The sequence below is a fragment of the Salvelinus fontinalis genome, chromosome 38 (assembly GCF_029448725.1).
Source record: "Salvelinus fontinalis isolate EN_2023a chromosome 38, ASM2944872v1, whole genome shotgun sequence".
Lineage (NCBI taxonomy): Eukaryota > Metazoa > Chordata > Actinopteri > Salmoniformes > Salmonidae > Salvelinus > Salvelinus fontinalis.
In genome coordinates, this window is record NC_074702.1 from 2,304,894 (window position 1) to 2,318,885 (window position 13,992).

At 45.5% G+C, this 13,992-nt stretch overlaps 1 protein-coding gene across 1 annotated transcript in view; it reads right to left on the minus strand.

Moving 5' to 3' along the window:
• Positions 1-358: 358 nt before the first annotated feature.
• Positions 359-13,992, minus strand: part of LOC129837656 (CUB and sushi domain-containing protein 3-like) — a 14,286-nt gene continuing 652 nt past the window's right edge. Inside the window, exons 2-6 of the mRNA XM_055903989.1 lie at positions 12,306-12,464; positions 11,253-11,365; positions 8,152-8,239; positions 7,308-7,446; positions 359-7,011 (exon numbers count right to left, since the gene is read on the minus strand). Coding sequence (XP_055759964.1) covers positions 6,852-7,011; positions 7,308-7,446; positions 8,152-8,239; positions 11,253-11,365; positions 12,306-12,393 — 588 coding nt within the window. The 5' untranslated portion in view covers positions 12,394-12,464 and the 3' untranslated portion in view covers positions 359-6,851. The remainder of the gene's footprint in view (positions 7,012-7,307; positions 7,447-8,151; positions 8,240-11,252; positions 11,366-12,305; positions 12,465-13,992) is intronic.

Genomic DNA, 13,992 nt, shown 5'->3' on the forward strand with positions numbered 1-13,992 from the left:
CAGAAGCTACCTGCTAGACTAAACAGAAGCTAACTGCTAGACTAAACAGAAGCTAACTGCTAGACTAAACAGAAGCTAACTGCTAGACTAAACAGAAGCTAACTGCTAGACTAAACAGAAGCTAACTGCTAGACTAAACAGAAGCTAACTGCTAGACTTAATAGAGAAGCTAAATCGCTAGACTAAACAGAAAAGCTAATTGCTAGTTGCTAATTTGCTAGTTTGCTGAAATGGTTTTACAAAAACAGATCAAGGTGACACGTTTTGAGAGTATCTGTTGGCGGTCAATTGCAAAAAATACTGTGTTTGTCCACCATCCCAATACATCCCCTTACAAACAAAATGGCGACGACAAAGCTTTATAGTTGAAATGTTTTATATATAAATTAAGGATTTATACACTGGCAATAAAGAAAAAATACAAAACATTTTTTTGTTGTAAATCTTACATGACATTTACATATGGAAATGTACACAACATATTTAATAACTTACAAATGCTTTAATTGCATAAAAATATATCTCTTTACGAAAGGTTTGAATATATATATACATCTTCATTGGCTCTGAATTTGTTTTATATTAGGATTAGTACTGATTTATACAGTGAATAGCATTCTAATCTAGTTACTGATTTATACAGTGAATTGCATTCTAAACTAGTTACCGATTTGTACAGTGAATAGCATTCTAATCTAGTTACCGATTTGTACAGTGAATAGCATTCTAATCTAGTTACCGATTTGTACAGTGAATAGCATTCTAATCTAGTTACCGATTTGTACAGTGAATAGCATTCTAATCTAGTTACCGATTTGTACAGTGAATAGCATTGTAATCTAGTTACCGATTTGTACAGTGAATTGCATTCTAAACTTGTTTGAAGTCTTTGACTTTAAGACAAAGTTTCAATATATACCAGATTTAAACAAAGTTTCAATATATACCAGATGCATTTTTCCGATGTTGTCAATAAGAAAATGTGAGATTGTGATATTACATATTGATAAAACAAAAGACATTTGACAAAGAGAATGCCATCGAGTACCAAAACTGTATAAATGTACAAAAAAAACAACAACTAAATGTTACTGCAATGACAAGATAAGATACACACGGTAGAAACACCTACAGCAGCAATGCTCTACTACGACGTGATCATCTTTGGCAGACATGCACAAGTACGAGCTGCCTTCAGCATGTTCTCTTCAACGTGAGCAACGCTGACAGAAAATACAGTAAATCAACGTCCCAGTATGGCACCCTATTCCCTATGTAGTGCACTACTTTTGAACAGGGCCCCCACAGAGTTCTGGGCAAAAGTAGGGCACTATATAGGGAATAGGGTGCCATTTGGGAATCATGCTAAATTCAGCCCCTACCACCCCCCCCATAAAAGATAGATGATTTACACACTGTTACTGATGGCATTATAATCCTGGTTTCTTCAACACTATGCCTATACAATATTCATATTTGACAAGGCACTGTCAGGATTTATTTAACGATTTTACAATGTTCCTTATTCCGTTATGACGAAACTGGCACGTAAAAACGATGAGAATTTGACGACAATGGCAAATATACAGGAATGTGAATGGGAGGCCGATGATCCTAGACTCTAAAAAAAGACAAACAAAAGTTGTGATCTAGAATACAGAAGGGTTCTTTGGCTGTCCCCCGTGGGAGAACCCTTTGCAGAAGCCTTTTGGGGATTTTGGGGGGGTTTTCGTGTAGAAGAACAGCCGAAGAAGCCTTTTGGGATTTTGGGGGGGGTTTTCGTGTAGAAGAACAGCCGAAGAAGCCTTTTGGGATTTTGGGGGGGTTTTCGTGTAGAAGAACAGCCGAAGAAGCCTTTTGGGATTTTGGGGGGGGGGGTTTCGTGTAGAAGAACAGCCGAAGAAGCCTTTTGGGATTTTTTGGGGGGGGGGGGTTCGTGTAGAAGAACAGCCGAAGAAGCCTGTTGGAGCCTTTTTACTCTAAGAGTGTCCTGTTACAGTAAAAACAAACAGCCATTTATTCCAGTCAACATCCATGGGACAGACACAGAGCAACATGTACAGCATGTGCAGTAACTCTCTCAGACTCATTGGCTAGAGCACAGGTGTCTAACTCATTCCACGGGGGGCCGAGTGTCTGCGGGTTTTCGCTCCTCCTATACTTGATTGATGAATTAACATCACTAATTAGTTAGGAACTCCCCACACCTGGTTGTCTAGGGCTTTATTGAAAAGATAAACCAAAAACCTGCAGACACTAGGCCCTCCGTGGAATGAGTTTGACACCCCTGGGCTAGAGGATACACACCTACCTCAAACACCCCCCCCCAAAAAAACACTCAACTCCGAAAAAGGGAAATTCATGTTCTCTCCATCACACAAAGAAAATACTGTAGTTTGATGATAACATTTCTCCTTCAGTTCTCAGTCAGGGTAGAGACATGATACATCCTTTAGTTCTCAGTCAGGGTAGACAGATAACACATCATTCAGTTCTCAGTCAGGGTAGACAGATACCACATCATTCAGTTCTCAGTCAGGGTAGACAGATAACACATCATTCAGTTCTCAGTCAGGGTAGACAGATAACACATCATTCAGTTCTCAGTCAGGGTAGACAGATACCACATCATTCAGTTCTCAGTCAGGGTAGACAGATAACACATCATTCAGTTCTCAGTCAGGGTAGACAGATAACACATCATTCAGTTCTCAGTCAGGGTAGACAGATAACACATCATTCAGTTCTCAGTCAGGGTAGACAGATACCACATCGTTCAGTTCTCAGTCAGGGTAGACAGATAACACATCGTTCAGTTCTCAGTCAGGGTAGACAGATACCACATCCTTCAGTTCTCAGTCAGGGTAGACAGATAACACATCGTTCAGTTCTCAGTCAGGGTAGACAGATAACACATCCTTCAGTTCTCAGTCAGGGTAGACAGATACCACATCATTCAGTTCTCAGTCAGGGTAGACAGATACCACATCCTTCAGTTCTCAGTCAGGGTAGAGACACATCCTTCAGTTCTCAGTCAGGGTAGACAGATACCACATCATTCAGTTCTCAGTCAGGGTAGAGACACATCATTCAGTTCTCAGTCAGGGTAGACAGATACCACATCCTTCAGTTCTCAGTCAGGGTAGACAGATAACACATCATTCAGTTCTCAGTCAGGGTAGAGACACATCATTCAGTTCTCAGTCAGGGTAGACAGATACCACATCCTTCAGTTCTCAGTCAGGGTAGACAGATAACACATCCTTCAGTTCTCAGTCAGGGTAGACAGATACCACATCATTCAGTTCTCAGTCAGGGTAGACAGATACCACATCATTCAGTTCTCAGTCAGGGTAGACAGATACCACATCGTTCAGTTCTCAGTCAGGGTAGACAGATACCACATCGTTCAGTTCTCAGTCAGGGTAGACAGATACCACATCGTTCAGTTCTCAGTCAGGGTAGACAGATAACACATCATTCAGTTCTCAGTCAGGGTAGACACGTGACACATCCAATCTTAAGTATCATTGGCGTTAGAGTGCATCCAGTACATTGATATTACATACACTGGCAGTATAGAACAGTATTCAAAGAGCGAGACAACCTTTCTTGTTTCCCCGCCTCTCTCTCTGACATCACACAGGGTGGGAAATGAGCAGATCACTTTGATCGACTCACGCTGAGAGGAACTCTTACCTTCCAATCAGATTCGCTTTAGCCAACATCCTCGTAGCTGATGTTTTGATGTGTAGGAGGAGGAACTGCTTTAGAGCTGTCAACTCCAATAGCGGGCTCCCGGCATTACACCTTGTCATTGGCTGCACAGAGTCTCATTAAGAGATATCCAATGCAGCCTTGTTTAAGTTCGAACACTAAAATGTGAGATATAATCCACACCTCGATTAGGCTGATAGAAATCCTCATTATTTAGTTTGATGATTTATATAATTTCTATAAATAACCTACACTTTCACGGTCTGAACTTCTAACGCGAGTGGGGCGGGGTGTGGCTTCGTGACAATAATCACAAGAGCAGCTGCTCACCGATTTGACAGCTCCAACAGTAGTTCCACCTCCGACATCGCTAAAACATCAGCGATGTGAGTGTCTGGTATCGCCGGTTAACGGTTGATCTGATTGAGGCCTGAAGTCTGAGACACGTTCTTAAATCAGATTTAAATCAGATTTAAACCAGATTTAAACCAGATTTAAACCTAGCCATGCAGAGAGAGGGGCTACATACTACTACTGGAAAAAAACAAAACTAGCAGACAGACCTGGGTTCAAGTAAGGTTTGATACATTTGTATTGTATTGTTGTGATCAGACGAATGAGTCAACTCTATATGTATTTTAAATATGTCCTATAAAATCAAATCAAATCAATCGATCAATATCATTTAAAATACATCGTTTGGCCTTTATTGAGCTTATTTGTCGCAATTGAACCAAAAAAGAATAGTCGCAAAAGGACAAAGCCCCTTCACCTCTCTGGCACTCCGAGGCAGACTAGAACAAACCCCCTCCATCTCTCTGGCACTCCGAGGCAGACTAGAACAAACCCCCTCCACCTCTCTGGCACTCCGAGGCAGACTAGAACAAACCCCCTCCACCTCTCTGGCACTCCGAGGCAGACTAGAACAAACCCCCTCCACCTCTCTGGCACTCCGAGGCAGACTAGAACAAACCCCCTCCACCTCTCTGGCACTCCGAGGCAGACTAGAACAAACCCCCTCCACCTCTCTGGCACTCCGAGGCAGACTAGAACAAACCCCCTCCACCTCTCTGGCACTCCGAGGCAGACTAGAACAAACCCCCTCCACCTCTCTGGCACTCCGAGAAAGACAAGACCAAACCCCCTCCACCTGTCTGGCACTCCGAGGCAGACTAGAACAAACCCACTCCACCTCTCTGGCACTCCGAGGCAGACTAGAACAAACCCCCTCCACCTCTCTGGCACTCCGAGGCAGACTAGAACAAACCCCCTTCACCTCTCTGGCACTCCGAGGCAGACTAGAACAAACCCCCTCCACCTCTCTGGCACTCCGAGGCAGACTAGAACAAACCCCCTCCACCTCTCTGGCACTCCGAGGCAGACTAGAACAAACCCCCTCCACCTCTCTGGCACTCCGAGGCAGACTAGAACAAACCCCCTCCACCTCTCTGGCACTCCGAGGCAGACTAGAACAAACCCCCTCCACCTCTCTGGCACTCCGAGGCAGACTAGAACAAACCCCCTTCACCTCTCTGGCACTCCGAGGCAGACTAGAACAAACCCCCTCCACCTCTCTGGCACTCCGAGGCAGACTAGAACAAACGCCCTCCACCTCTCTGGCACTCCGAGGCAGACTAGAACAAACCCCCTTCACCTCTCTGGCACTCCGAGGCAGACTAGAACAAACCCCCTTCACCTCTCTGGCACTCCGAGGCAGACTAGAACAAACCCCCTCCACCTCTCTGGCACTCCGAGGCAGACTAGAACAAACCCCCTCCACCTCTCTGGCACTCCGAGGCAGACTAGAACAAACCCCCTCCATCTCTCTGGCACTCCGAGGCAGACTAGAACAAACCCCCTCCATCTCTCTGGCACTCCGAGGCAGACTAGAACAAACCCCCTCCACCTCTCTGGCACTCCGAGGCAGACTAGAACAAACCCCCTCCACCTCTCTGGCACTCCGAGGCAGACTAGAACAAACCCCCTCCACCTCTCTGGCACTCCGAGGCAGACTAGAACAAACCCCCTCCACCTCTCTGGCACTCCGAGGCAGACTAGAACAAACCCCCTCCACCTCTCTGGCACTCCGAGGCAGACTAGAACAAACCCCCTCCACCTCTCTGGCACTCCGAGGCAGACTAGAACAAACCCCCTCCATCTCTCTGGCACTCCGAGGCAGACTAGAACAAACCCCCTCCACCTCTCTGGCACTCCGAGGCAGACTAGAACAAACCCCCTCCATCTCTCTGGCACTCCGAGGCAGACTAGAACAAACCCCCTCCACCTCTCTGGCACTCCGAGGCAGACTAGAACAAACCCCCTCCATCTCTCTGGCACTCCGAGGCAGACTAGAACAAACCCCCTCCACCTCTCTGGCACTCCGAGGCAGCATAGAACAAACCCCCTCCACCTCTCTGGCACTCCGAGGCAGACTAGAACAAACCCCCTCCACCTCTCTGGCACTCCGAGGCAGACTAGAACAAACCCCCTCCACCTCTCTGGCACTCCGAGGCAGACTAGAACAAACCCCCTCCACCTCTCTGGCACTCCGAGGCAGACTAGAACAAAGGCCAAAGGAAATTGAATAGTACTTGAACCCTGGTCTGAGAACTACAAAATGGAAAAGACTAGTGTTCCATTTGGTTGCCTTAACGACGCTCCATTGTTTGCGTTGACTGGAGCGTAAACAACTCTGTGTACCAACATGACGGGCATTATTCACATAGCATCACTCTCAGAGTGTAGTTTAGGAATATCTTCACCAATCAGGTGAAGATGTATTTTTTTAAAAGAGGACAGTCTCATTTGAACACTGCTTGCTGACTCACCCATCCATCATCCATACACACACAACTATTGTTCCTGAAGGTGTGCTTTGCTTCGCTGTTTCCGAGGCCGTGCCGTCTTCAGAAACTCGTTGCAGAGAGATATTATAAAGACAAGACATCAATTTTTGAAAAACCAAAAGAACTCTCGAGCAAATTCCGTCCGTCGCACACGTCAAACACCATCAATAAACCACGGTGCAGAGTGTTGCATCACACCAGCCCGGCATTTCTGAACGAGCTTTCTGTTCGGCAAAAGCCATCAACACCATCGTCAAACCCCGGTGCGTTTGGCACACACGCACATCTTCAAACCACAGTGCATACGGTGTTGAGGTTGGGGTCGAAGCGAACCACTTTCCCCTCCGCAGACTTGGTGTTGGTGTCGTACATGGGGTTCTCATACGTCGCCTGGCCGTTGTTGTTCTCGTGGACTGAACAGCCGGTGTACTGAGTCTGATCTGTTTTCCTACAATACAGAGTACACACACACACACACACATCTGTCAGTGAGACAACACTACTCCATCGATCTACTGTACAGCTGCTGTTTTTCAAAGCATCAACCACTTCTCAATGTCAAGAACTTCACTACGAACGGTGGAAACTGAAATATGTTCCACTTCTCTTTACACAACCAAACCAATATTAACAAGACGTGGTCCCGTGTGGCTCGCTGTACACTCACTGCACTGTGTGGAGTGGGAGAGAAGCCTATGCTAAGTGGCGTGTATTATTATTACTAGGTTTTCCGAAGCTACATACCGTTGTTTGTAGAGATAGAATCCCAGGCCTGCCAACACGAGACCAAAGAAAGGTACCAGGATGGCTATGACCACAGAGCTACTGTTGGTGACATGAGGAGGACCTGCAGTTGTGATGTTGATCTCTCTCACCTTCATACCTACATGGGGAAGAAACCAGGAGCAGGAGGAGGAGGAAGAGGAGGAGGAAGAGGAGGAGGAGGAGGAAGAGGGGGAGGGAGAGGAGGAGGAGGAAGAAGATGAGGAGGAGGAGGAGGAAGAGGAGGAAGAGGAGGAGGAAGAAGAGGAGGAAGAAGAGGAGGAAGAGGAAGAGACAGAGGAGGAAGAGGAGGAGGAAGAAGAGGAAGAGGATGACAACACAATGTTGGTGGTTACAATCGTCAAATGTGTAATTGTTGTGATACGATCGAGTAGTTCTAAATCCTACCTACCTAGTCTCTGCAGCCCAAACGGTCCATAGTCTTCCCCCTGTATGAAGCCTCGTTGTAAATCCTACCTACCTAGTCTCTGCAGCCCAAACGGTCCATAGTCTTTTCCCTGTATGAAGCCTCGTTGTAAATCCTACCTACCTAGTCTCTGCAGCCCGAACTGTCCATAGTCTTTCCCCTGTATGAAGCCTCGTTCTGAGTCCTACCTACCTAGTCTCTGCAGCCCGAACTGTCCATAGTCTTTCCCCTGTATGAAGCCTCGTTGTAAATCCTACCTACCTAGTCTCTGCAGCCCTAACGGTCCATAGTCTTTCCCCTGTATGAAGCCTCGTTCTAAATCCTACCTACCTAGTCTCTGCAGCCCTAACGGTCCATAGTCTTTCCCCTGTATGAAGCCTCGTTCTAAATCCTACCTACCTAGTCTCTGCAGCCCGAACTGTCCATAGTCCTTCCCCTGTATGAAGCCTTGGAATACATAACTGCCACCGTCAGGCTCAGCTGAGACCTTTCACAGGAGATAAAAGACAAACAGTGAACTTCTACTTTGTTCAGACATGTAAAACCCATCTCTTTGAAATGACTGAGTTACTGATATCTTCTGTCAATAACTCCTTATAAGCGGTCGGTCTGCCGTACAGTCCTACCATGTTACTGTCTGTCTGTCTGCCATACAGTCCTACCATGTTACTGTCTGTCTGCCGTACAGTCCTACCATGTTACTGTCTGTCTGTCTGTCTGTCTGTCGTACAGTCCTACCATGTTACTGTCTGTCTGTCTGTCTGTCTGCCGTACAGTCCTACCATGTTACTGTCTGTCTGCCGTACAGTCCTACCATGTTACTGTCTGTCTGCCGTACAGTCCTACCATGTTACTGTCTGTCTGCCGTACAGTCCTACCATGTTACTGTCTGTCTGTCTGCCGTACAGTCCTACCATGTTACTGTCTGTCTGCCGTACAGTCCTACCATGTTACTGTCTGTCTGCCGTACAGTCCTACCATGTTACTGTCTGTCTGCCGTACAGTCCTACCATGTTACTGTCTGTCTGCCGTACAGTCCTACCATTTTACTGTCTGTCTGCCGTACAGTCCTACCATGTTACTGTCTGTCTGTCTGCCGTACAGTCCTACCATGTTACTGTCTGTCTGTCTGCCGTACAGTCCTACCATGTCACTGTCTGTCCGTCTGCCGTACAGTCCTACCATGTCACTGTCTGTCCGTCTGCCGTACAGTCCAACCATGTTACTGTCTGTCCGTCTGCCGTACAGTCCAACCATGTTACTGTCTGTCTGTCTGCCGTTCAGTCCTACCATGTTACTGTCTGTCTGCCGTTCAGTCCTACCATGTTACTGTCTGTCTGCCGTACAGTCCTACCATGTTACTGTCTGTCTGTCTGCCGTACAGTTCTACCATGTTACTGTCTGTCTGCCGTACAGTCCTACCATGTCACTGTCTGTCCGTCTGCCGTACAGTCCTACCATGTTACTGTCTGTCTGCCGTACAGTCCTACCATGTTACTGTCCGTCTGCCGTACAGTCCTACCATGTTACTGTCTGTCTGCCGTACAGTCCTACCATGTTACTGTCCGTCTGCCGTACAGTCCTACCATGTTACTGTCTGTCTGCCGTACAGTCCTACCATGTTACTGTCTGTCTGCTGTACAGTCCTAACATGTTACTGTCTGTCTGCCGTACAGTCCTACCATGTTACTGTCTGTCTGCCGTACAGTCCTACCATGTTACTGTCTGTCTGCCGTACAGTCCTACCATGTTACTGTCTGTCTGCCGTACAGTCCTACCATTTTACTTTCCGTCTGCCGTACATACCTACCATGTTACTGTCTGTCTGTCTAACGTACAGTCCTACCATGTCACTGTCTGTCTGTCTGCCGTACAGTCCTATCATGTTACTGTCCGTCTGCCGTACAGTCCTACCATGTTACTGTCTGTCTGCCGTACAGTCCTACCATTTTACTGTCTGTCTGCCGTACAGTCTTACCATTTTACTGTCTGTCTGCCGCACAGTCCTACCATTTTACTGTCTGTCTGCCGCACAGTCCTACCATGTTACGGTCTGTCTGCCGTACAGTCCTACCATGTTACTGTCTGTTTGTCTGTCTGCCGTACAGTCCTACCATGTTACTGTCTGTCTGCCGTACAGTCCTACCATGTTACTGTGTCACTGTCTGTCTGCCGTACAGTCCTACCATGTTACTGTCCGTCTGCCGTACAGTCTTACCATGTTACTGTCCGTCTGCTGTACAGTCCTACCATGTTACTGTCTGTCTGCCGTTCAGTCCTACCATGTTACTGTCTGTCTGCCGTACAGTCCTACCATGTTACTGTCCGTCTGCCGTACAGTCCTACCATGTTACTGTCCGTCTGCTGTACAGTCCTACCATGTTACTGTCTGTCTGCCGTACAGTCCTACCATGTTACTGTCTGTCTGTCTGTCTGCCGTACAGTCCTACCATGTTACTGTCTCTCTGCCGTACAGTCCTACCATGTTACTGTCTGTCTGTCTGCCGTGCAGTCCTACCATATCACGGTCTGTCTGCCGTACAGTCCTACCATGTTACTGTCTGTCTGTCTGCCGTACTGTTCAATACAATATCACAGAGATTTTAAATGTATAAACATAGTCAATATACTAACTGTTCAATACAATATCACAGAGATTTTAAACACATAAACATAGTCAGTATACTAACTATTCAATACAATATCACAGAGATTTTAAACACATAAACATAGTCAGTATACTAACTATTCAATACAATATCACAGAGATTTTAAACACATAAACTAGTCAGTATACTAACTATTCAATACAATATCACAGAGATTTTAAACACATAAACATAGTCAGTATACTAACTATTCAATACAATATCACAGAGATTTTAAACACATAAACATAGTCAGTATACTAACTATTCAATACAATATCACTGAGATTTTAAACACATAAACATATTCAGTATACTAACTATTCAATACAATATCACAGAGATTTTAAACACATAAACATATTCAGTATACTAACTATTCAATACAATATCACTGAGATTTTAAACACATAAACATAGTCAGTATACTAACTATTCAATACAATATCACAGAGATTTTAAACACATAAACATAGTCAGTATACTAACTGTTCAATACAATATCACAGAGATTTTAAACACATAAACATAGTCAATATACTAACTGTTCAATACAATATCACAGAGATTTTAAACACATAAACATAGTCAATATACTAACTGTTCAATACAATATCACAGAGATTTTAAACACATAAACATAGTCAATATACTAACTGTTCAATACAATATCACAGAGATTTTAAACATAAAAACAATTTGCAACATCAGAGTTGTTGAATGAATATTTTTGTAAATGTTACCATGGTGAAAACCATGGTAGAAAGTAACACACTGAAGGTATTCCATAGTTTTAATAGAGTTGACGGCCTCCCCAGTATACCTGACTCTAGTGTATTCCAGGGTACTTACAAAACCATCCATAGCCCAGGTCTCCTCGGTAACCCGGCTATACGTGCTGTGGGCCAGGGCTTTCATATGGTACAGCAGGAGCATTAACCTGGCCTCGCGGTTCTTATACACTCCTAGAGGAGAGGAGAGAGGAGGGGAGGAGAGATGAGAGGAGAAGAGGGGAGAGGGAAGGGAGGGAGATATGAGGGGAGGGGAGGGGAGGGAAAAGAGGGAGATATGAGGGGAGAGGAGGGGAGGGAAAAGAGGGAGATATGAGGGGAGGGGAGGGGAGGGAAAAGGAGAGGAGAGGAGAGGGAAGGGAGATGGGAGAGGAGAGAGGAGGGGAGGGGAGGGAAGGGGAGAGGAGGGGAGATGAGAGGAGAGGAGGGGAGAGGGAAGGGGAGGGGAGAGGGAAGGGAAGGGGAGGGGAGAGGAGGGGAGGGGAGATGAGAGGAGAGGAGAGGAGGGGAGAGGAGGGGAGAGGGAAGGGAAGGGGATAGGAGAGGAGGGGAGAGGGAAGGGAAGGGGTTAGGAGAGGAGGGGAGAGGAGGGAAGAGGGAAAGGAAGGGGATAGGAGAGGAGGGGAGAGGAGGGGAGAGGGAAGGGAAGGGGATAGGAGAGGAGGGGATAGGAGGGGATAGGAGAGGGAAGGGAAGGGAAGGGGAGGGAGATATGAGAGGAGGGAAGGGAGATAGGGGAGGGGATAGGAGAGGAGAGGAGGGAAGGGAGATAGGGGAGGGGATAGGAGAGGAAGGGAGGGGAGGGAGATATGAGAGGAGGGAAGGGAAGGGAAAAGGAGAGGAGAGGAGAGGAGAGGAGAGGAGAGGAGAGGGAAGGGGAGGGGATAGGAGAGGAGGGGAGGGGAGGGAGGGAAAAGGAGAGGAGAGGGAAGGGAGATATGAGAGGAGGGGAGAGGAGAGGAAAGAGGAGTCAGCATAGATAACAACAGATCTCTTTTCAACCAATTATATTTCTGACAGTAAACTGATTAATACGGTGAGACACAGCCACAACATGCATGTATCAACAACAACAACTAAAAGCAGAAAAACGGTGACATGATAAATAACTTACCAGACAGCAGGAATTCCATGTTGCTGTCGTTTAGCGTCACGTTCACTATTCCCGTGCTGCTGTTGAAACTAGTGATTGTCAAAGTCATCGGTTGTTTCTGACTCTTATACTCATAGGAGCCTCTCCAGATGAAATCGGGGGCGAAGACGTCATCGGGCACTGGAATACAGGACGTTACAGACCTCAGCAATACAGATCCTTCATCATATAGAGCCATATAAAACATTAGGATTTATTTATTTCATTTGTTGGTTTTTTCCCACTTTCATTTATGATGTTTTCCTGGTAATAATAGCTGTAAGTGGTGCTGTGGACAGCTGTTTGTTCACCCGCTGCTAATAACCCATCCACAACCACCCGACTGACAATCTGAGGCCCTCACCCAATCTGCTAATAACCCATCCACAACCGCCCGACTGAAAATCTGAGGCCCTCACCCAATCTGCTAATAACCCATCCACAACCACCCGACTGACAATCTGAGGCCCTCACCCAATCTGCTAATAACCCATCCACAACCGCCCGACTGAAAATCTGAGGGCCTCACCCAATCTGCTAATATAGAAAAATTTGCTGTTTTTAAGTTTTTCCCTTCAGAACAGCCTCAATTTGTCGGTTCATGGGACTCTACAATGTGTCTAAAGCGTTCCACCGGGATGCTGGCCCATCTTGACTCTAATGCTTCCCCACAGTTGTGTCGAGTTGGCTCGATGTCCTTTAGGTGGTGGACCATTGTTGATACACACAAGAAACTGTCGAGTGTGAAAAACCCAGCAGCGTTGCAGTTCTTGACATACTCAAAGTGGCGTGCCTGGCACCTACTACCAGACCCCGTTCAAAGGCCCTTAAATATTTTGTCTTGCCCCATTCACCCTCTGAATGACATACGTACACAATGCATTTCTCAATTGTCTTAAGGCTTAAAAATCCTTCTTTAACCTCTGTCTCCTCCCCTTCATCTACACTGATTGAAGTGGATTTAACAAGTGACATCAATAAGTGATCATAGCTTTCACCTGGATTCACCTGGTCAGTTATGGAAAGAGCAGGTGTTCTTAATGTTTTGTCCACTCAGTATGGATAACTACCATAAGTAGCTATGATATAATCCCCTTTGTAAAGTTACTGTATTCTTCTTACCATGTATAGTTACTGTATTCTTCTTACCATGTATAGTTACTGTATTCTTCTTACCATGTAAAGTTACTGTATTCTTCTTACCATGTAAAGTTACTGTATTCTTCCTACCATGTATAGTTACTGTATTCTTCTTACCATGTATAGTTACTGTATTCTTCCTACCATGTATAGTTACTGTATTCTTCCTACCATGTATAGTTACTCTATTCTTCTTAACATGTATAGTTACTGTATTCTTCTTACCATGTAAAATTACTGTATTCTTCTTACCATGTAAAGTTACTGTATTCTTCTTACCATGTAAAGTTACTGTATTCTTCCTACCATGTATAGTTACTGTATTCTTCTTACCATGTATAGTTACTGTATTCTTCCTAGCATGTATAGTTACTGTATTCTTCCTACCATGTATAGTTACTCTATTCTTCTTAACATGTATAGTTACTGTATTCTTCTTACCATGTAAAATTACTGTATTCTTCTTACCCTGTATAGTTACTGTATTCTTCTTAACATGTATAGTTACTGTATTCTTCTTAACATGTAT